The 25,022-nt window shown below is 42.9% G+C and overlaps 1 protein-coding gene across 8 annotated transcripts in view; it reads right to left on the reverse strand.

The window, feature by feature from the left end:
* PDE5A (phosphodiesterase 5A) overlaps nt 1–25,022 on the reverse strand; it is a 133,774-nt gene that overhangs the window by 64,692 nt on the left and 44,060 nt on the right. For 7 of the 8 annotated variants that reach the window (XM_085882552.1, XM_085882554.1, XM_085882551.1 and 4 more), the window contains 5 exons: nt 17,913–17,984; nt 17,626–17,715; nt 10,857–10,997; nt 5,785–5,849; nt 1,315–1,420 (listed from right to left, as the gene is read on the reverse strand). In XM_085882552.1, the coding sequence (XP_085738678.1) occupies nt 1,315–1,420; nt 5,785–5,849; nt 10,857–10,997; nt 17,626–17,715; nt 17,913–17,984 (474 nt within the window). The remainder of the gene's footprint in view (nt 1–1,314; nt 1,421–5,784; nt 5,850–10,856; nt 10,998–17,625; nt 17,716–17,912; nt 17,985–25,022) is intronic. The other variant, XM_085882553.1, reaches the window with a different exon arrangement.

Raw genomic sequence — 25,022 nt, forward strand, 5'->3', positions numbered from 1 at the left:
TGAAAGTGCCAACAAGGCAATTTGTGTTCTTCAGTGTTCGAGGATATAATTAAATTGAAATAAAATAAAGTTTTTAAGGGTTGTAGAAAAAAAAAAACTTTTTTGGAAGTTTACCGCCGTTGATGCAGCATCTGTTACACCACATTATTTATCAAGTTACATTAGTTCCTCATGCATGCTGTTTGTGTCCTCTATAACGTCCTTAAAAATAGTAAGTATCCTGTTTGGAATAATTTCCATTTTTTGTTTGAATACCAGACAGGCAGACAGAGTAAAACAATTATCTCACGACTCTCTGCGCATGTGCAATTGGGACAACATTACGTACAATTTGCCAAATTCAGAGCCAATGCACTGTATTGCTAAATTGCAGGCTCATGTTCAAAATATAACATTACATTTAAACGAGGTAGTTCCTCGATCACACACTGATGTTTGTAGACAGCCAGAAAGACAGACAGACGTGAACAAATTGCTTAACCCCACTTTTCATTTTCCGCATGCGGGGTAATGAGGGCCCTTGTGTCAACAAGTATTGTGATTAAATGCTTGCCTCTGTGAAGGCTGGAATCAGTATATGACACTTGATAGGATAAACAATTGATTCTATCAACTGATAGCTGATTAATGTCTATATCTCGGTGGAAAACGAGGTGTGGCTGACGTTTCAGTATCCCTGCATTTCATTTCAGTGACTGATCTATGCGTCAGGGCAAGAGTGAAAAATTTTAAAAGCATTTTTTTCCTCTGATGAATGCTGAATTCTTGAAAGCTCAAAATGTTAGCTGCAGTTCATTTTACACAGTGGTAAAGATTCTCTTATCAACATTTATTTGATAAAATCCAACACGACAATGATCCTTCCCTTTGTGCTATGTTTGCTCGACAATAGTTCAAAGACATTAGTTGAAAATCTGCATTAGCTAACCCAAACTTAAACACAATCAAACCACTCTAGGCCATCTGCGAACACCATCTGAAGGCCAGGATCAGCAGAGCATTATCCACCGATAAGGACACTTGAGGAATGATGCAACGTTGCTCCTAATATCTAGCAACTTTGATATATTTTTTTAATGTTCGTAACAGCCTATGAAGAATAATTTTTTTTTAATGACTAGTGAGCCTGTGCAAATTATTTTGAGAAATTAGTGTCCATGCAAAAGAAGAGCAGTGAGATTGGTGTCACAGCACCTCATTATTAAAACATGAGGGAGAAAGTAAATAAGTGTAAGTACAACTCGTAAACGTCCAGTGACATTAACCTGCCTGAAAAAGCATTTTAAAAATAAGAGTGAATTGAAAATTCCATACCGGAGGATCAAAGCGGTCATCGCAATAGGCATCAGGGATGTTGAGTAAAGTGAGTGACCATGCCACAAACTCTGCGTATATGTAATTCACCGGTATTTCTCCCTCACTGATGTGATAAGCATATCATGCAGTTTCAAACATGACAGAGGGAAACAAAGAGAAAGATCACAAATGGGATAAAGCAAATGGAAAACTTTCCACAATGTCTCAAGCTATAAAGGTCAACTTTGCTGTTTATCCTATTTCAGTAATTAGTTATAAATAAATAAATAAAAACATAAAAGTACTGTCAGTCCAGTTCCATGAAATCAAGGTCTGCGCAGTCGGAAAAATGAACCATTGCTGTCGATATGAATGTGACCCAGCCAATATAACCATGTGATGACTTGATGGAGACTGATGTAAGAAAGGAAATACACAAAGGCTGGGAACCATTGTATGGATGGTTTCCCTTTTATCGCCAAAGTTGGCCATTCACACGTGATGTGTAAATACCATGGAATGTGAATTTGTTCAAAGTGTAGGAGCTTGCAGCCCACACAGCCACCACAATTGGAGATGACAAGTGCATAACCTGGTGTCATGGAATACCCAAGAAGGGCAGACCACTTACTACCTGCAGTCCAGGAAGGAATTTGAGAATTTAGTCAGGGTGCTGGTGATAACTCACCTGCATTTGGCAAAATGCTTGACAGTAGGATCTTTAACATCTACCAACGACCGTTGCTGGAAGACGGGTCTTCTTGCTTAACATACTTCTAATGAACAGCCCACATATCGATGCCTCGCCCTGCATGGGAAACACTGGGGAAACAGCTTATAACTGGGTCAAGATTATAACCCAGGCTAGACAGCTCAAAGGTGAACATCCATACCTCCGAACTATCCTGTCAGCCGAAATCACTTGGAGGCCACAGCAAGATATAAAGGCAATCTTTAAAATTGCCTTCCAGGTGAAGCCTGTGACATGAATTTAATCACGGTTGCGGTGTACGATGAGCTACTTTTTTCAAAAGTCATGCGGTATCTCTAATGCAAAAAAACTCTTTGGAATAAATTCAAAAAATGCCTTTGCCAAGATATTTTCAGGGCAGTTTACAAGTAACAGAAATTCCAAACTGCACAGCTCTTTATAAATGGTGGAAGATGGGATTGAAACGATGGGATCATAAACACAGCATTAAAATGAGTATCTCCAATCAAAACTAGATTGTATTCATGGAATACTTGCCCTGTGCAGTCTTGAAAAGGACTTGGTGGCCAACTCCTGTATTTTTTAAAGGTTTTTTTTCTTTGATTCAATATGATGCCAGACCAGTGACGGATGATGTCACTTTTATCAAACTATATTTCCCATGGGTAGTTGATCAATTAGTTAAAGTTTTGCATTGGTCGGTTAGTGGTTTCACAAATTGCAGAGAATTTTTTTTTCATACTGACCGGATCAAGCGTTGCACTTGTCGAATTATGACATCATAATGAAGGCAGCGATGACATCATCATTAACATATATTATTCCCCCCTGGGGAGAACTTGACAATGAGCCATGCATCAATATTTTCTATGGTGTGATTTCAGAAATATAGAAGAGCAAAGTTTTTCGGTTTTTCCAAGATGGCGCCTGTATCACGTGCTATGACATCATTATTTATCTATAATTCCAGCAATCTCTGTGTGTCTGTCTGTATGTGTCTGTGTGTCTGTGACCGCCGTTTCTCGACAACCCCTGGTCCGATCTAATTGAAACTTGCCAGGAATATCGATGGGGACCCGAAGATGTGCCTTTTCAAGGTTTGATATTAATCGAACAAGCGGTTCCCAAGTTACGGCTATTTATGTGTCAACCAGTGACAGGACACGGTGCTATGACATCACGAATTACGTCACAATTAATGGGTTTTTTTGCACGATTGACGTCACAATTCTTCTTCTTCGTTAAATATGACGTCACAATTGACGCTGGGGACCTGAGTATGTGCCTTTTCAAGGATTGATATCGTTCTTCATCCATTTCAGCTGTTTCCCAAGTGTTTCCCAAGGTTTGAAAGCTGTTTTTTTCCAAGGTTTGAATTAATTATTCAAATTATTAATTAATCCCAAGGTTTGAATTTTCCCAAGGGAAACAGCTGTTTCCCAAGGGTTTGAAAGCTGTTTTTTTTCCCCAAGGTTGGAATTAATCGTTGTGCTTGGTAGACATTTGTGAATACATTTACGGAGAGGGGCAAGAGAGGAGGGGGAGAGAGGAGGGGGAGAGAGGGGGTCGAGGGAGGGGGAAAGAGAGGGGCGAGAGAGGAGTGAGAGAGGAGGGAGAGAGGAGGGAGAGGAGGGGAAGAGAGGGGGCGAAAGGAGGGGGGCGAGAGGAGGAGAAGAGAGGGGCGAGAGGAGGAGAAGAGAGGGGGCGAGACAGGGGGGAGAGAGGATGGGAAGAGAGGGGAGAGGAGGGGAGAGAGGGGGCGAGAGAGGGGGCGTGAGAGGGAGAGAGAGAGGGGGAGAGAGGTGGGAGAGAGGGGGAGAGAGGGGGAGAGAGGGGGAGAGAGGGGGCGAGGTAGGGGGGCAAGAGAGAGGGCAAGAGAGGAGGGGGGAGAGAGGAGGGGAGAGAGAGGAGGGGGGAGAGAGGGGGAAGAGAAGGGGGAGAGAGAGGGGGAGAGAGGGGGAGAGAGGGGGCGAGGGAGGGGGGCAAGAGAGGGGGTGTGAGAGGGGGCAAGAGAGGAGGGGTGAGAGAGAGGGGCGAGAGAGAGGGGCGAGAGAGGAGGGGGAGAGAGAGGGGCGAGAGAGGAGGGGGAGAGAGGGGGCAAGAGATGGGGGAGAGAGAGGGGGCGAGAGAGGGAGGCGAGAGAGGGGATGAGAGGGAGGGGTGGCACAATTCTTCTCTTCTTCGTTTGCTATGACGTCACAATTGATGCTGGGGACCTGAGTATGTTTCCCAGGTGTTTCCCAAGTTATGGCCATTTGTGATATGGTTGGTCCGATCTAATTTAAACAATGCCCCAATCCAGTCTTCGTTTTGCGAGAGCAAAGGAACGAAGCTGCACATACGGGCCCGCACGAACGGGCAAGTACACGATTGACAAACACGATTTTTTGTTTTTTGCACGATTGACGTCACAACTCTTCTTCTTCGTTTGATATGATGTCACAATTGACGCTGGGGACCTGAGTATGTGCCCTTTCAAGGTTTGATATCGTTCTTCTTCATCCGTTTTAGCCTGGAGGCCACGCAAGTATGGGCACGCACGTACGGGCACGCACCTACCGGCATACACCTACGGGCCCGCACGTACGGGCCCGCACCTACGGGCATGCACTAGTCTATCTATAATTCCAGCAATCTCTGTCTGTCTGTCTGTCTGTGTGTCTGTGTGTCTGCGACTGCTGTTTCTCGACAACCACTGGTCTGATCCAATTGAAACTTGCCAGGTATATTTCTTGGGCCCTGAGTATGTGCCTTTTCAAGGTTTGATATTAATCGGACAAGTGGTTCCCAAGTTATGGCCATTTATTTACCAATCCAATGACAGGACACGGTGCTATGACATCACAATTGACGTCACAATTCTTCTTCTTCGTTTGATATGACGTCACAATTGATGCTGGGGAGCTGAGTATGTGCCTTTTCAAGGTTTGATATTGTTCTTCTTCATCCGTTTCAGCTGTTTCACAAGTGGTTCCCAAGTGATGGCCATTTATTTACCAAACCAATGACAGGACACGGTGCTATGACATCACAATTGACGTCACAATTCTTGTTCTTTTTTGATGATTTTTTGTTGCTCGTATGGCCACGCATGTATGGGCACACACGTACGGCCACACACGTACGGGCACACACATACGGGCATGCATGTACGGGCACGCACGTGCGGCCACACATGTACGGGCATGCACGTACAGGCATGCATGTACGGGCACTCACGTACGGCCAGGCACGCACGTACGGGCCCGCACTAGTCATTATAAATTCCTACAGGAGGAGGTGCACTTATGGTGAAAATTTTATGTCAATTGGACCAGCAATTGCAGAGAATGTTTTTTTTTCATACTGACCGGATCAAATGTTGCACTTGTCAAATTATGACGTCACAATTCAGGCGCCGATGACATCATCATTAACAAATATTATTCCCCATTGGGAATACATTACAATAAGCCATGTTTCAATTTTTTCCATGGAGTGGTTTCGGAAATATAGAGGGGCAAATTTTATTGGTTTTTCCAAGATGGCGCTAGTACAACGTGACCTATGGCATCATAATTATGACTACAAATTTCTACAGGATAGCGGCACACCTATTTGGAAAGGTTTGTGTCAATCAGACTAACGGTTGCTGAGAAAACGAATTTTTAAAACACAGACACATACGTACGTTCGCTTCACGAGTGCAGGATAATGACATTCCTTCCAAAATGCTACATTTGTAAGAACCAATTTCTTTTCGGAAAATGCAAGCAAATCATCGAGTTAATTAATACCTTTTTGATGTCTCTGAAGTTTCTCGTAAATCTTCCAGATTTTTATGAAAAACATCACAGAAGCTCTGAAACACACACAATGAATACAAGACAATTTGGATGCAAGAAAAGGCTATTTCAACCCTCGTGCTGATTGAACTCATCCAATTTATTTCAATATCATAATTTGCTGCATTTAATAAATTCGATATTTAGTTTACACATCCTACTTAAATCGTGCTTTATGACTACATCCCATCATACTTCGCATATCACATTAAATCTATGTATAGGGTTGCGGTAAACATAACTTTTAATCCTTTAGTTGGTTGCTTGTTCAACGTCGTATTACACTACATTATGTGTTCCATATAGTTGATACAGAAAGTCAAATAGGAGGAGTCCAGATTGAAGATCAGAAACTGTGAGACTTGGAGCATGCAGAGGACATTATTTTGCTGGCTGTGACAGTTGGCAGGGCTTGCAACACTCCTCAGGAAAGATCAGTGATGTAAATGAGAAGTTTGGTTGAAAGGTGAGTGTTCAAAAGACAAAGTGCATGATGGTGATAAAGCAGAATCAAAGTGAAGGTGAAGAATTGAAGATAAGGGATGAAGGGATTGAGAAAGTAAGTTTTTTCCTTACTTGGGAAACAAGAAAACAGATAAGGAAGGTAGTGACAAAGAAGTGAAGAGAAAGCTGGCATTGGCGGATGGGGTGTTCAATAGTCTGAGCAGAGATCTCTGGAGAAGAAGGGATGTGAGCTTGCAAAACAAGATGAAGGTGTACAATGTAGCAGTAACCTCTGTGGTGCTGTCTGAGTTAGAGAGTTGGAGTTAAGGAGAAAGGAGAAGAAAGGGGAACTGAATGGTTGTGATAGTAGATGTCTGAGAAGAATACTTGGGATTCGCTGGATGCCGAGAGTAACCAAAGAGGAAGTGAGGATAGAAACTGGATAAAGGAAGTTAGGTGAGCTGGCCGAAGAGCAGTGTCTGACATGGGTTGGGATTGTGTGGAGGATGGGGAAGATTTGACAGCCAGAAAGGTAGAGAGATGGATATCAGAAAGGAGGAGACAAAGAAGAAGGCCGAAGAGAAGATGGAATAATGTGATTAAGGAAATGGCTAACCAGCAAGGAATCCAACACATAGAGATAGAGGCTCATGATCAGAAGCTTTGGAGACAAAGGATCCATGTAAGGGACGAAGAGCCGAATCGGCAGAAGCATATTGTATGAATGAAATGATCAAGGTAACAGGCCAAATGTAGTCATACAAAAGTTACTGCAGCATCTCTTACGTCCCCACGAAGTTTGACAAGATGGGCAATGGGCGAGGTGTGGCAATCATATTTTGTGCCATGGCTAATAATCCCTCGTCACAGCACAGGGGTCAGTAAACCACTTGTAGTGTGGCACGTGTACAGTTAAAAATCGCAAAAACGTCTCCCCTTCCTTCTCTGTGAGGGGGGATTTTTGTTTTTGCCCATGACCTGATGCTGGGTACGAACAACACATTTGCAAAATTTGGTAGAGATCGGCCCAGCCCTGTTTTATCCTATGATTTACCGACACACACACACACACACACACACACACACACACACACACACACACACACACACACACACACACACACACACACACACACACACACACACACACACACACACACACACACACACACACACACAGAATTGCCTTATTTACTATTGTAGGATTATAAGGATGCTATATACTGTACATCTAGAAGGCACAGGTATTGTTTTAAGCAGAATTTGTCCTTTATTTTGACACTGCATGATGTCTCCTTATCAGTTGCAAAGTCTCTCTATACATTGCAATATATTATACAACTAGAAAGAGCAATCAGACCCCCAGAGATCAGAGAGCAATCGGAATCAGAGATTGCAGACCCTTGACACAACTTTTGTGTGGCGTTTGTTCCCTGGTGTGTTACTTTATTAATAAGAGACATACTTAGAAGTCACTTTGTAACCGCCGGCAGTGATGACCGGGTACCAAGACATCCTGCAATGATGCAACCTCACTTTGATTGGACACCTGACCCTGACCCATGACGGTTTTCATTATAATTCAATTCAACTCAACAACATTATAATTCAATCCGTAGCCTGATGGAGTACTGCTCTCCCCTCTGGGCTGGTGCTCCTGCCTCCCACCTTTCTCGGCTTCACGCTGTCGAAACCAGGGCATTTAAGATCATCGGCATCTCCCGCAATGAAGCTGAGTCTTTGGGCCTCTCACTCAATCACCGCAGGTTGGTCGGTGGTCTTTCTGTCTTCTACCGACTCCTCTCCAGCCTTGCCCCCCCCCTGCTCTCTCTGCGATTTGTCCCCACCACATTTCCACAGGGCGCTCAAGGTCCGCCAACAACCCCTTCTGGTAAAACTACCAAAATCACGAATCACTGCTCATCTTCACTCTTTCATTCCTCTTTTTTCCCGCCTTTGGAATAAACTTCCTCACTCTATTCTTTCCCATTCTTCCCTCCAGGCTTTCAAAACAGCTGTTCACCACCATCTCTTATCTTCCCCCATCCAAATCCTCCATCTTTTCTACCCCGATATTCCACCCATGCCCACTTCCTTCATTTCTCCTGCTTTCCTTCCTGAAAGTCCCTGAAATGTCCATCTTCTCTTCGCCATGTTCCCCGTCCCATCCCCATCCCTCTCCCTTCCACAGTTCACCTAATGTGTCTGTTCCCCACTGTTTTGTCCCTTCCACTCCCGCCCCTCTTGTCTCATGCCTCCTTGCTGTGAGTTGTGTGTTAGCTCTCATACGAGCCTCGACCAAGGTATACAAAAAAAACAAAAACTCAGGATTGGATTAAAATAAATTCAATTCAAATCAAATGGAAGACCAAATAGGTACAGCCATGCATTGGAGTCATCGGAAGGAACCCAAACAAGCAAAAAAACAAAGATGGAATCATCAGGAGGAACCTGGATAGGATTCACATTTCAGCTGCTGCTCCTGTATCCTCAAACTCATCCAGACACAGCCAAGTGAACCTTATTCAAAAAGGCAAAAAAAAAGAAAACCCACAACCAAAAAAAGAACCACACCCAATCCCTTCCCCAAAGGAAAGGGTATTGTGTTTGGGTCCGTTTGTTTGTTTGTCTCTCTGTTGATTTGATTGTTTGTTTTTCTGCACAGAACTTTTGTGTTTTTCTTCGCAACCACTTGTCGGATTGAGACTAAATTTTCACCACAGGTGCAGCTAATCATGCAGAATGTTTTAATCATAATTATGACGTCATATGGTGTGGCAGTCATGTTGGTAAAGGGAAAAAATTTGGACCTCTGTATACCTGAAACCACACCAAGAAAAAATTTAAACTTCACACATGGCAAGTACTCCTCATGGGGAATAAGTGTGATTTTTTTATGATGTCATAGGTGCCTTCGTTATGACGTCATAATTGCACATGCAGAACGCTACATCTGATCAGTATGAACATTTTGAGGGTCATGAGGGATAAAATGGTCCACAGAAAAACATTTGATGACGTCATCGGTCACGTCATTCAGCAGCGACATCGGTTTTTTTTTTTAAACCTTCAAAAATCCTCTTCTCTGAAGTGGCTGAACAGATCGAGGTGGAACTTTACACGTTTGACCGCCTATCCATGAGGAACAAAAGGCTCCCACATATAACATTATAGTTCACATGGTTTGGCAGCCAGATTGCATTTACTGAAAAACCTATTTTTAAAAAATCTTCTTCTCCAGAACAGCTAGACAAATCGAGGGAAAACTTCACACAAATGTTCCCCAAGACAAAGGTGCACAATTTTGTGAAGGAATAATTTAATTGATAGGTCACATGGTTTGGCAGCCATACTGGATTGAAGAAAAATATTAAATAATGTTTTCTCTGGAATTGCTTAATCAATTGAAGTGAAACTTCACAATTATGACCCAGTAGTGATGGAGAATACAACTTTAAAATGTCAACTTGATTGGACACATGGTCTGGTAGGCATAATTATTTAATTTCTTGATATGGGTTCCTTTTGGTTTTTTTTTAGTTTTTATTTTTTTTAATTTTTTTAATACGGCTCACTTGCCTGTGCCCACATGGGTTTGAGGGTAGACAATTAGCAGCTGAAATATGAATCCTATCCAGGTTCCTCCTGATGACTTCATCCTTGCTTTCTGCTTGTTTGGGTTCCTTCTGAGTACTCCAATGCAGGACTGAACCTATTTGGTCTTCCATTTGATTTGAATTGAATGATGCCTCTCAAACTATAAAATAATGTCAAGCAAATGAGCCAATCTTCTTGTTGAACAAATATGTTTACGATCAGTGGGTTCATTCAAATGTGAAGTATTATTGGTTCACGAGTCAGTAAGTGACCACTATATTCGTTATGGGTGTCTGTCTGTCTGTCCCGAGCATAGCTCCATGGGTTTTGATCCGATCTTGAGAAAATTAGGGTGCGAGGTTTGTATCATGATCTAGTTGTGTTTTCTGGAGAATGGGCATGCTGCGCCCATTATGGGCAGAGCCACGCCCAACAATCATGTGTTTTTAGGGGGTAGCTGGTTTCAAGTTACATCTTCTCCGAGAGTTTTTGTCGAATCTGGCAGGGGTTTCAGTATTTGGTTAGCCCAATGGCACCTGCATAGCCCCACGGAGCTCGATTTTTCATTTTCGTCCCAAGGTCAAGGTCACAAGGTCACAAACTTAGAAAATGTCAAAAATCAATAAATTGGGCATCGAGCTCCGAGGGTTTTCAACTGTTTCGAATGAAAGTTAGTATGCAAGTAGTGCTCTTCGAGTACTACAACTTTCATCATTTACGTTTTTCCCAATTCCCGCCAGTTTGCCCATGGCGTCCCCTCGAAGGTCAAAAAATTAAAAAGGCGAACCGTGTACATTGCTCGTGAACCATCACAGCCTCCAGACTTGTATCAATTACATCAATGACATCAGAAAACTGCACAAGAAAGGGAGTCGTGTGATTATTGGATGAAAATAGGAAAACTGTACCAGGTTGCTTTCCCTTAATCACTTGTATACAAATTGTTTGACATGTGATATGTTTCAAGATGTGCATGCACAAACCGCAGGGGCATCGGGTGCACTAATGAAGACGGAGCAGCGTTGGCATGGCAGGAAGGATAGGATGATTGACAGAATGCGGCTTACAAGCTGAGAAAGACTGTGTTGTTCTTCGCAAACCAGGCTCGCCAGCTCAAGCAGGATCTATAGCCAGAGACATAAAAAGGTATTGTAGGTAAACTTCCCACATTGCCCTGAACCATTATAACACTTGAACTTGACTTCCTGCCAACCTCAAACAATGCAGGAATGTAAACATTAACATTAATGAATGATACTCTTTAATAAATGGGAATTACATTTCAGTGAATCAAACACGAACTTGAATGTTGACACACACTCTCAGCTGTAAAGCTTCTCCATGATGCTGGAAGCTAAAATCAATAGGATTTTGAAAAGCTGGTGAATGGTTAAAATAATTGTGATCGATATTATTATTATTATTACAACAGGGTGCCCCACAGAAAACCAGGAAATTTGGTACAGTTTATTTAAAACAAAACAAAAGCAAACTTAGATGTAGTTTAAAACAAAGACACACTTTATTTTCAAACAAAACAAAAGCAAACTTATATGTAGTGTAAAACAAAGATACACTTTATTATATGTTAGTTTGTTGATATGGTAAAATAGGGCAAAATAAATCTCAAAATCTCAAATTTCCTGGCTTTCTGTGGGGCACCCTGTATATTTCACCAAGGCTGTGTTTAGTCATGTTAGATTGGGGAAATCTTTTGTAATGCTGCAAAATCATTGTCTTTTGGTCTGACAGCATGAAGCACAATCGTTTTCATCTTTGCCAAACCTCTTTCTCCAACGGAACAGTTAATGATGTACATTTGTCATGGACGGAGACAATATGTAGCACTTGTAAGTACAGCAATTCACTTTCCGACATATTTATTTGTATTTTTAATACACAAATAGAAAAATCCATCAACAAAAAAATTAGTCGGGCAAGAAGAGAGAGCGCAGCACCGGACCCGCAGCGACGAAAAGGTGGCTGTGCAATATCTCGGCTCAAAGTCAGGAGATAGCACTTGGGCATTCTCGAATGTCAAAATGTTATCAAAGAAACATATAGAACGAGAAGAATGAGGTGTAACTGGGAACTAGAATTAGACACAAATAAGTTTATGGATATGGGATATGCCTCAACCCATGTTAGATGTCAATTTTCTGATATGTTTCATCTCAATTAAAAGTCACATGAGAGAGAGAGAGAGAGAGAGAGAGAGAGAGAGAGAGAGAGAGAGAGAGAGAGAGAGAGAGAGAGAGAGAGAGAGAGAAAGAAAGAAAGAAAGAAAGAAAAAAGAAAGATAAGTAGAACAGAGACAACATCAGGCGGAGTTATATGGTCTGCAAAAGTATTTTCAAAGGGCACATGACCTTTGACCTGTTCAACCTAAAATTCAATCAGTTCATCATTCTATTATGGTCCGTACTTGCGCCAAGTTTGGTTGAAATCCCCTCAGTGTTTCACAAGTTATCATGATAATAGAAAGCCGATAATGAACAAACAAACGATATACAGACAGACAATCTGAAAACATAGGGCCTCCGGCCTTTCAGCTATGGAGGCATAAAATATTGATGCGGAATGATGAGAATATATGGGTCGTAAACTCCTAATGAGTTAACCATACTCATTGGTGTAATGCTGAGAGCATCTGCTCTGTCTGGGAGGTCAGGTGTTCGAAGCCCAGGAAAGTCATACCAAAGACTTTTAAATAGTGGGTGCTGCTTCCATTCAACAAGAATAGAGCATGGACAAGCAATCATCGGTTGGCAAATATTGTGTTGGCCTGATGGGCCAAACAGCTTCTTCCTGCCTTGAAGTTCCTTGCGAGGGAACTCGTATTATAATGTATTTCACAACAAATGCAGGATGCAAAATTCATTAAAATCACAAGTGTAATGTGATATCACATTGGAGAACTGGTGGAAAAGCTCAAAGGTAGTGAACTCACTTTTGAGCCATCTTACTCTGGGTTCGACTCCTGACCTGACCATAATCGGTCACCCGAGTGATTCACGAGCAATGTGTGGCATCAATAAGTATGCTATCTGTCAAACTGAAGTGAAAATGCTGACCTGTCTGCCAGTATTGGTGGATGTTAAAGGTGTCTTTCCCAAAGAGTGGGCAATCAATTGTGGCAACATGAACAAATTACAAATTCTTGTTCTAACCAGCCGTTGGGGTTCTGGCAATCAGCATCTAGTGGTTGTCCAAGAGATACTCTCAGTGCATCAAAAGACTGGCAACCTACCAGGATAAAAACAAAACAGTCCCTCCACCATCTTTCAATGGAATTAACTAGTCCCACAGGCCGAGAAATGACATGCAGACATGCACATGCACACACATGCGCGCACAAAAACACACATGCGGATGGATGCATGTGCATATTAGACGAGTGTAATCTCTTCTACAGACAGTAGTGGAGTGAAAAAGTACCTTATGGAATCTTCATTTTCCGTTAATTGTTTATTATTATGTTGGTGCAAGAAACTAGACATAAATCTGCTGTTTGTAAACTTCACAACCCCCCAAAAAAGGTTCTTTTTTAAAATGTCAAATGTCATGCAGCAAAATGTCACTACCCGACTATAAACTGAAGGATTGGTGCTTCGCATACAGAATGTTGCAGCACAAAGTGTCTCATTTTTAGCATTAATTGGTGGATTTAAAGACACTCTGAACACTGAACAAATCAGCCCCAGTCAAATATCAGTTACCCTGTAAGCTAGTGTGTGATAGACTTCGGTCAAATTTACCTCCAAGCTAACCCTGCAATAAGATGGAAATAATTCAGACCATTGTCATCGTAGTCGTAGTAGTAGAGAAGATAGTAGTAGTACAGTAGTAGTAGTCACAGGAGCAGCAGTTGCAGTAGTATTACATTCATTGATGACTTTTGATTGTGTCAAGGTCAGATGATATAAAGTCATTCTTCATCATGGTGGCATAAATGTTGAGATGCCTTGAGATGCCGATCAACCTACGACAGCCACAAGGCATGTGGTCAGCCCATTGGCCTCCTCCACTCACGAGGCTCTCTAGCCAAGAGAATCGAGTAAGCAGGATCAGCAGAAGGGAAATGAGCCAAATGTTCATACAGCCGCAGCTGGCACTCAAGGTCGAAACAGGTAAAAAATTTCCTCTGAGTCTCTCTCAGCAAATGCTCATTAGATGCAAAACCCAACTCGCAAGAGCCGAGGATTCTCTGAAGAAACCGGGTACCGAAGGAGTTAAGTCTTTGTCTCAGATCTTTGGTTAGAGTCCAAGACTCACATCCATAGAGCAAGACTGGAAGCACCAAGGACTTAAAGACTATGACTTTCGTCCTCCTGCACATCAACAGCACCACACCGCATGATCCAGTAAATCCATGACTTCCCAGTTCTGACTCAGATGTCTATCGACTTCCAGCTCACAACGTGCAGAGACATGAATCTCACAGCCAAGGTACGTGAATCTCTCTGTGATCTCAACATCCTTGCAACAGACAGGTACAGACAAGATGGCAGCATCCCAGATGGCACTAAAAGCCTGAATCTTAGTCTTGACCCAGAATATCCATAATCCCAGTGGCTTCGACTCCTCATTCAGTGCCTTTATGGCCCACGTAAGTATGTCTGAAGTCTGCACAAAGATGACTGCATCATCTGCAAAAAAAAAACAACCCCAGTCTATACAAACACAGAAAAGTGTGGGGGCCAGTACACACCCTGATAAACTCCAGACATGAGATCGATTGCCGTAGCTTTGGAGGCTCCCCAGGAAGATTAGGGATCCTCCAGACTGCATCCCGATTCATTAAATTGAACGCCTTATGGAGATCAACATAGGCTGCAAGCAGCCCCTGCTGAAACTCTCACCTGCGTTCGGTGAGGACCCGAAGAGTAAGAATACGGTCAATTGTTGCCCTCTTTGGTGTAGATCCAGACTACTCTGGCGCTGGTGCTCAAGCAGATGGTGGCGAACCCGAGAGATCATTTCCAAGCAAAGATCTTGCCCGTTACTGAGCGCAGCATCATCCCTCGGTAGTTTTTACGCTCCTCGCGATCACCCTTCCCTTTCCAGAGAGGGACAACAAGGCCCCCTCTTCCAGTCAGTTGGGATGATGCATGTGCTTCAAATAGAGCACAGAACTGCATGCGACAACATGAGTACAGCATTTCCATCAACCATGAGAAGTAAAGCATGGATGCCACAGATCCCAGGAGCTTTACCTCCTTTCAATTGCTTCACCACAACCTGTGTTTCCACCAATTAAGGTGGTTCACAGTTGATTAGAGGGTCAGTAGTCAGGATAGTAACACTGCTGGCATCCAACTCAACAGCTGGTGGCTCAGCTTGGTAAGGCCGCTCAAAGTAACTGGACCAACACGCCTTCATTTTAGACTCCTCTGTCAAGATCTCAATGCCCTCCACTCTAACTGCAGGACACTGAGAGCAGGCTTGAAGGAAAGCGATGCCACCGATTCCTGTGTAAGCAGGACAATATTTACTTGACCACAGGTGATGCTCTTCCTTTTCACAGATTCCTCGAACACAGGCCTCCTTCTCCATCCTCAGTGAATGTACCAGTGTGACCATTCCTCATTTTCGTAAATGCCAAGGTGAGCCAATGAAAAAAGCCAAGAATTCACAAGGTTTCGGAAAAGCGATGATAATAGAAAACCTATACGCCAAGAAAACCTCTAGAAAACCAAGATGCCAAGGTGAACAACGAATAGCCAACATCTTGTGAAAAAAAAGCCAAGGAGTGGTCACACTGGAATGTACAGTTTTATGCCTCAGCTTCCTGAACAGCTTAGCTCTGCCAATAAGCCAGGCGCTGTGACACTGGTCATTAGTATTCAGTGTCCCTCGGGAGATAAAGTTCCTCTTTGCTTGGCAGTCGGTTCCAAGACACCCAACGGCAACATCAAAGATGGTTTTCTTGAAGGCACTCTACAACTCTTCTGGATCAATTGAAACAACCAGATCCCTTCGACCCCCACTCAGCCTGTTGGCAAACTCCTCAGCTGCCCTTTCATCCTTGAGCATCCCAACACAACAGACTAGGCTGGGATGGTACCAACATGCTCTTAGATTTGAGCAGCAGGTTTAGAGTGGCTACACCAAGCCTGTGATCGATACTGAGGAACTGAGCACTTTGATGGACCCTGAAGTTCTGGAGCATCTTCCAGCAACCATCAACGAGAACATAGTCAATCTCCTATGCCACACCACCGGCGATGGAATACCAAGTCCAGCGATGAGGCTATGGGTGTTGAAACCATGAACCAGCCACCCGAAGTCCACGACTTTTGCAAAGTCAAGGAACTTAGTGCGATTCTGGTTCACAGTTCCAGACCCATGGGAGCCAACAAATGTCTCATTGATGTGTTGGTTCCCATGGGTCTGCAACTGTGATGGTTCCCATGGGTCAATGCATCAACTGGCACAAAGAGGGATGGATATGTTCGCAGACATATCCATCCCTCTTAGTGCCAGTTAATACATTGAATTCCCCCAAGACTGGAAGAGTATCTTGCCTGGAGCACCAATCAACCACCAACTCGAGTGGAGAAGAGAATATCTACTCAGTGAGATCACTTGCCTCATTCGCATGTTCATGTACAGCGACCAAGGAAATAACACTCGTAAGTTTGAAAGTTTAAACTTACAAGTGTTACTGACATCATGAGGTAATCGAGGTAACACCGGTCAACAGGTATGTTATGAAACTGAGGATTCATCACCAGAAAGTTGTGATGCCTTGAGATGCTGATCAAGCTGCATAATTTTTATCGGCCAGCCTTAAGGAGAGCTGTGTATCAGAAAGTGACAAATCCTCAGTTTCAGAATACGTTTGTTCACCGGTGTTACCTCGATTACCATTGGAGACAGCTTGTTGGACACAGCTGCAGTAACTCACTGGGAATGGTCACCATCAGAGTGACCAGACGAGTAGTCGGTGTCACTACCCGCCATGATCTCAACACTATCTTGTCTCCGAACCTCAGAGGGTGCTGCAATATTGATGCTCATATGCTGGAGCTCAGTTGACAGCAGAGACAGGTGATTATCCTCTCTTAGAGTGAGGACATTCCAGGCACCCACATGAAGGGACCACCTCAGGTTAACCCAAGGAGACCACGCTCTGGTGGACGACACCTCAGCACCACCTGGACACACACCACCACAACGTGACCCAGCAGGGTTGCCCCGTGCCGTGGTCACCTCCCCTCCCCCCATCCCATCATCAAATAATGGGGGTCCAGAAAGCTTTGCACCAGTTCCATCATCTGATGAGCTACCTTTCAAAGGGCAGCTTCACATCAGGAACTCCCACGTCGTGGGTTCTTCTTGGTTTGATTGTTTTGATTTGTTTTTTTTCGTGTATGTTGCAGAAGGAAATGTTTGATGGTGTCCTGTGTGCAAATCCTGCCACCAATCTCCTAGGAATGGCTAACCCAAAAGCAGGATATCCACAGACACAGTTTGGCACCAGATATGGATGGCCATAGGCTCACTCGGAGCTCCTCTGTTCTTTGACAGGTTTTGTTTTTAATCTTGCTGGTTGTCCACATCCATACACCCTCCACACCAGGAAACCTGGTGGGGAGCCGGTTTAGTCACCGACAACCCAACCATGAAGCAGGTTAGTATAGGTTTACATGAAACCTGCAGCAAGTCACCAATCTGATCTGGCCTGACCTGACAATGAAAACACAGCCGTGGATAAACTTTCAAACTTACCGTAACCATCCCCAGTACCTGATTGTGTCTGTTCTCCATGAGACATTTTTCATGCAGCTTCGCATTGTGTAGAACAATGCCACAGAATGCCAAATATGCAGAGAAGTCCTGCAGGTGACATGGCAGGTGTGGGGCTTGTTTCACTGAAGAGTCGAGAAGACAGGTACACAGATGGGGATTAAGCGGAAGAATAGACAGGGCCAGGGTAAACTGCACAGTATGTGCGAGTGAGTTTTTTTTTCCAGAATAAGTCCAACACCACACAATATCACATCGGGTAATTGTAAATGGCGTGTGTATCTTACCGTCTCATCTTTGGCTGTGAATTGCCCACCATGTTCACCTTTCTTGTTGATGGCCTGTGCCACTCCGACGATCTGCAGACAAAACAGTTATTGAAAACGAAGTAGATACAATCAGTAGATTACATGCAAAATAGGAATTGCATTTTTCATACAACTCAATGCAAAAGCGAAAATAGGTTTTATGGCCTGTGCCACGCTGATACCTGCACATACTTGGGCTGATACCTGCACATTTCTTGGTTCTACCATGATATCATTATCATGTTAAAATGGTAGAGAAGATGCTCAACACTTTCGAGAACACGACAATTTATTCAGACACCTGGTGCTTGACTGCAAATGTCAAACAGGTGAAAGTTAAGACTGCAATGTCCCAACCGCCGAGAGTTCATCAAGACCTCTCCTTTCCTCCATAAATCGGGAGAAGTCTCACATGATATCTCAGGGGAAGATCTCAAGAAGGATCCTAAGGTTGAAGAGGACCATAACTCTTGCCAAGAAGAAGATAGCTTTATCCCAATGCACGATATTTTGAGAGTTTCACATCCAACAGAAAATCATTGGCCAGCCTTAAGGAGAGGCTTTTTTTTAATGAGGTTTTAGGCCATTTCATTCGCAAAGAGGATTCCAATATGTGAAGGAACCTCCATTAAGGCAAACTCTGAGCCCATTCTCGTCAAAAGGTCCAGAGAGGCTTCAAGCTTCCATACCATATTGAATGATTCATTACATTTCGCATGCAGCGTCTGGCTACTGATTGAATCATTCCTGGGAGCACAGTTGTGTCACTGATTGCAGTGCCTGCTGTAGAGATGCCCAGTTTAATGTCCATCCGAGGGACGGCGTACACATTGATGCCTCGCCCTGCCTGCGAGACACCAGGATGACAGTTTATACAGTAGCTGGGTCGGGATTCAAACCCAGGCCACCCTGCCAGCCCCATATTGAATGATGATGAGCCCTTTGAATCCAAAGCTTGCAATACATGGCGTGATGCTGACAAGATAACAAGTGGTGGAGGGGCTAAGTCAAAGACCCAAACCACAGCACATATCATCGTGAACAGTTCCTCTCCAAATATTGAGCAATGATCTGATATCCTGCCTGATCATGAATATATCAGTTTCAGTACATAGAAGGCCAAAGCTGTTTTCGAGTCAGTAGATCTGGAAGCATTTGTAATTCAGATAATATTCGCCTTCCACTGAGAAGCTTTGGAGGAAAAGAGGAGTCATATATAAGATGTTGAAGTTCATCTCCAAGGGCAATAATGTTGTGGCATTCCACTGCAAAAATATTTTGTGTTCCGGTATCCATTCTTTCAATGAAGGATACTTTTGGGGGACGAATGCAACATCTTTGAAGAGGGACCAGGCCTTTAGTAATCACCTTGTGCGAGGTTCACGCTATGCTTCTCTGACACATTCTTATAGCTCGAAGATTACAATTATGCTGTAGGCATCAATGGGTGGATAACTTCAGATGAGTGCTCCAAGGTTGCAGGGGGAGTAAGACACTTCAGAAGAGCCTGGTTGCCAAGATATCGAGCAGTGGCCTCAGAAGTCATTGAGGACTTCTGCGATCGTTTTTTGACCATGGTATAATAATTAACAAGAAAGCATCTCAAAATGCAAAGCCCATCCATATCCACTTTGTACTCGAACTAAGCTTGATGAAAACAACAGCTAAGAAAGAAGTAAACTTTATGGATTAGTGTTCTCAATGTTCTCATAATAGGGGTTTTTTGAAACTTTGATGACAGAAGATCAAATGTTAAAAGTTATGGTCTAGACGAATGCATACACACACACACACACGCACACTTTAATTAATTGTACAGTCGCGGCAATTCCTAAAATCTATAATAATAAATGTCAGTGTGTATATGTGAGTGTGTGTGTGTGTGTGTGTGTGTGGGTGTGTGTCCTCTCCATAGCTTCAAAACCATGAAACCTAGCGGCCTGAAACTTTGCATGCATACTAAGGGAACTCCACGTTAGTGCAAGAATGAAATCTGGGTTTGGGGTAAATTCAAACACTCATTTTGAAGATAATTAACTCATCTCATCATGAAGAAACAAAAACTAACATATCCTTGGTCAACCCACTGTCACCAGAACTTAGGGATTCAGCAAACAAGAAATTGCAACTTCTTGCTTGCTGAATCCCTCGGTTATGTTATATATGAATACTATGATTGATGTTGTCTGTTATTTATTTATTTATTTGTTCTGTCTTCTCCTACCTCTTTTAAACAAATTGTGTTGAATGTTGTTGTACGACTTACAACACCCATATCCATACATTTGAGGGTGCATGGATATGGGCACCAGGCAGGATTAAAAACAAAACCAGTCTAAGGGCAGAGGAGCTCCTTGTGAGCCAACAACTATCCATATCTGGTGCCCAACTGTGTCTGCGGATGTCCTCCTGCAGTTGGGTACCTCTTTATAGGAGGTTGGCGGCAGGATTTGCATGCCAGCCACTGTAAAACACTTCATTCCACAACATGCACAAAAACCATAAATAAATCAAAGAAAACCCCACTCGATGAGAGGACCACCTGTGCAGCTGCCAATGACAATTGAGATAACACTGGTCAACGAGCATATTATAAGACTGAGGATTCGTCTCTGGGTGTCATTCCCCTGGTATCTGTACATGCTCCGACTGAGGTGAGTGATCTCACTATGAAGGAGACGCTCTATGCCGCGCTCGAGTCTGTGGTTCATCAGTGCTCCAGGTGAGATACTTTTCTCATCTTGGAGGATTTAAATGCATCAAGTGGCACTGATAGAGATGGTTATGAGGCATGTGTTGGTCCCCATGGGTCTGGAATTTTGAACCATAACAGCACTTAGTTCCATGACTTCACAAGATGTCATGGACTGAGGGTGACTGGTTCATGGTTTCAGCACCCAGAAAAAGAGCTAGAAAAAGAGCAATCTTAGATTGCAGACCCTCACCAAGACGTGTTTTGTGTGGTGTATTTTGTGTGGCGGTTGTGTACTGGTGTGTTAATTAATGAGACAGAATTAGAACTGCTCATTATAACTGCTGGCGGTGATGACCTGGTAACAAGAACCTCATGCTTTGATTGGACACCTGACCCTGGCCCATGACAATTTTCATGATTATTCAACTGAATTTAGAATTGGATTATAATTCATTCAATTAACATCAAATGGAAGACAGAAATATGTACAGTCCTGCATTGGAGTCATCAGAAGGAATCTGAACAAGCAAAAAGCAAAGATAAAGTCATCAGGAGGAACCTGGATAAGATTCACATTTCAGCTGATACTCCTCTACCCTCAAACAGCCTCCAGGCAAAGCCAAGTGGGCCTTATTAAAAAAAAAAAAATCAAAAACAAAATCAAAAAGAACCCAGATCAAAAAAAAATAAAATTCTGGCTTCCAGACCATGTGTCCGATCAAGTTGAAATTTAAAGCACATATTCAGCATCATGACTAGATCATAATTCCAATTCGATTAAGCGGTTCCAGAAAAAACATTATTTAATATTTTCTTCAATCCAATATGGCTGCCAAACCATGTGACCCCTCAATTATTCCTTAACAAACTTGTACACCCAAGGCTTGGGGAACATTTGTGGAAAGTTTCCCCTTGATCTGTCCAGGTGTTCTGGAGAAGAAGATTATTATAGGTTTTAGGGTAAATCCAATATGGCTGCCCAACCATGTGACCTATGATGTCATATGTGAGAACCTTTTCTTCCTCATGGGTAGGCAGTCCTACCTGTAAAGTTTCGGCTCAATCTATTCAGCCACTTCAGAGAAGAAGATTTTTCAAAGTTTCATTTAAAAAACAATATGGCTGCTGAATCACGTGACCGACGACATCACCAATTTTTTCTGCAGAACATTTTATCCCAAGATGACCATCAAAATTTTTCATACTGATCAGATACATACATACATACATACATAGCATTCAAATATGCAATTTTGACGTCATTACAAAGGTACCTATGACATCATAAAAAAAAAATCACACTTATTCCCCATGAGGAGTACTTGCCATGTGCCAAGTTTCAATTTTTCCCTTATTGCGATTTAACAGATTTAACAGATGTAGTCCAAAGTTTTTCCATTTTTCCAACATGGCTGCAACATCACGTGACCTATGACATAATTATCATCACAACATTCCACATAAGTAGTTGCACCGATGGTGAAAGTTTTGTCTCAATCCGACAAGTAGTTGTGGAGAAAAACATGAAAGTTCTGTGCAGACAAACAGACAAACAAGCAGTCATAGACTGGTACTTACGAAATCGTCAACTTGACCTCTGACCTTGTCTAATAAAAGCTGTCTCTAGAGAAGGAAGCGACGCAAAGCAGAAGTTTATACGATGATTCTGTACCAAACCATCAAAAATCGAATGTTTGACCTCACTGTGACCTTGACCTTTGACCGATTTTGACCAAAATCTAATCAGCACTTGCCATCACCCTCCTGAATCACGTGGTGTAATTTGATATTGGTAGTTCCTTCCGTTCTCGAGTTATCGTGCTTACAAACAAACACACAAACACACACAAACAAACAAACACACAAACAGAGGATGGAAGTCATCAATATACTGACAAAATCTTTAGATTTCATAAGTAACAAACGGACCCTAACGCAATACCCTCTCCTTCAGCGAAGGTAATAAACCTCATTGTGGTCTTCAGCCGCCATTTCGTTTCAGCCTCTTCAAAAGCTTTGGCGATTTTCCATGATGACCTCTCATGGACTAATTAAAGTATACAGTCCAAATATGATTTCGGATTTGAGGATTGGACCTTGTAGACTCAATAAGTGTCGAAATCTGGAGTGAAATCTGAAATTGTTTAGAAACTAACGATTCTAAAAACTCAATGTATTTACTTTAAACAAGCAAGGCTGTGATCCCTCCTTCTTCATCTATGTATAGTTCCAGCGGTGTGTGTGTGTGTGTGTGTGTGTGTGTGTGTGTGTGTGTGTGTGTGTGTGTGTGTGTGTGTGTGTGTGTGTGTGTGTGTGTGTGTGTGTGTGTGTGTGTGTGTGACCGCTGTTTCTCGACACCACTGGTCCGATCTAATTGAAACTTGCCAGGTATATTCCTGAGGTCCTGAGGGACCTGAGGATGTGCCTTTTCAAGGTTTGATATTAATCGGACAAGTGCTTCCCAAGTTATGGCCATTCATTTACCAACCAATGACAAGACACGTTGCTGCGTCGGCGTGGCCGATGGGAAAAGGGCGCCATTTCGTTACCGTGGCGTAGGAGTGGCAATGGTCAATGGCAGCGAATGTCATGGCAAACAAAGACAGGGAGGTAAACTTGATTTTAATTTGGATTTTAATTAACTCTGTGTGGAAGCATCACAGCAGTTGTTACTTCAATGCAAGTGAGAATTCGTGGAATGCATGTGAACATTCCGTACGGGCATGCACCACTTCGGGATAGTGATGACTTACTGTTTTCGAATAATTTCTCGATTTCTTATGCGCATTTATAGATAAACACAATTCCCCAATCCAGTCGTCGTTTACGAGAGTGAAGGAACGGCCTGTGAATTTGTTTGAAAGTTTTTTGGGGGGGTGGGGGGGGAGGGTTTGCACGTACGGCCACGCACGTACGGCCACGCACGTACGGGCATGTACTAGTATTTACAAATTGTCGAAGCATTAAACTTAATTGTTTCTGCTGTTCGGAGTATTACATTGAGTGAAGAAAGGACTAAGGAATGTGCCTAAAGTGTGACTTATTTGAGTGCAACGAAAATAATTACGATAAAGCGTTCATCATGGAATGCTTGATCTTCACTGCATACATCACCATGAAGACCTGGGTGCAATAAGTACTTAAGTCACATTTTTGAAAAAAAATGAGCTGGCACCAGTACTATAATCTACAATGGCCAGAGCATCATTTGATACCAAAAAATTCCGAAAATAAGTCCTCAAGTCCTGTATATTGGTATATGGTCATTGTTGAATTCACTAAAATGTAGTGCAAGAAATACCCAAGTCCATAATATTTGAGCAAGAAGTACTTAAGTCACATTTTTGAAAAAATGAGCTGGCACCAGTACTATAATCTATAATGGCCAAAGCATCATTTGATACCAAAAAATTCCGAAAATAAGTACTCAAGTCCTGTATATTGGTATATGGTCATTGTTGAATTCACTAAAATGTAGTGCAAGAAATACCCAAGTCCATAATATTTGAGCAAGAAGTACTTAAGTCACATTTTTGAAAAAAATGAGCTGGCACCAGTACTATAATCTATAATGGCCAAAGCATCATTTGATACCAAAAAATTCCGAAAATAAGTACTCAAGTCCTGTATATTGGTATATGGTCATTGTTGAATTCACTAAAATGTAGTGCAAGAAATACCCAAGTCCATAATATTTGAGCAAGAAGTACTTAAGTCACATTTTTGAACTTCTAAACTTGACTAAAGTACTTCTTGCACTCAGGTCTTCTTATTGCTTGCCAACACAACCGTTGCAGTGGAGTGCTAAAGCCACTTGGCGAGTGTTCTACAAGCTGTTTTCTAATGGACCACACAACTGTTTCACCGTTCTCTTATGGTACCTTTCCATTTGCTTAGCGTTTTTGCTTCAATATTTTTGCTTAAATACTTCCAGAAAAGGTAAGGGGTGGGGTGGGAGGAGGGAGGGAAATGGGTGTGGTGGGAGTCCAGAGGGAGAGTATGAGGTGGGAGGAGGGAGTGGAAGGGGTGGGGATGGAGTCCGTTTACGAGAGTCGTCATTTACGAGAGCGAAGGAACGGTGGGAGGAGGGAGGGAGGGTGGCATTGAAGGTGGTGGGGAGAAGTGGGATTAGAGGGGGAAGGGGTGGGTGGTGGAAGGACAGACCCTGCGTTGCCTGAAAATGCCTAGTACCTTTGCTAATCCATACTAATAAATGTCAGAGCGTGTGTGCATGTGCGTGCGTGTGTGTGTGTGTGTGTGTGTGTGTGTGTGTGTGTGTGTGTGTGTGTGTGTGTGTGTGGGTGTGTGTGTGTGGGTGGGTGTGTGGGTGTGTGTGTGTGTGTGTGTCCTCCATAGCTCCAAAACCATGAAACCTAACAGTCTGAAACTTTGCA

The sequence above is a fragment of the Eptatretus burgeri genome, chromosome 5, assembly GCF_056783735.1.
Source record: "Eptatretus burgeri isolate ZD-2024b chromosome 5, Ebu_testis_v1, whole genome shotgun sequence".
Lineage (NCBI taxonomy): Eukaryota > Metazoa > Chordata > Myxini > Myxiniformes > Myxinidae > Eptatretus > Eptatretus burgeri.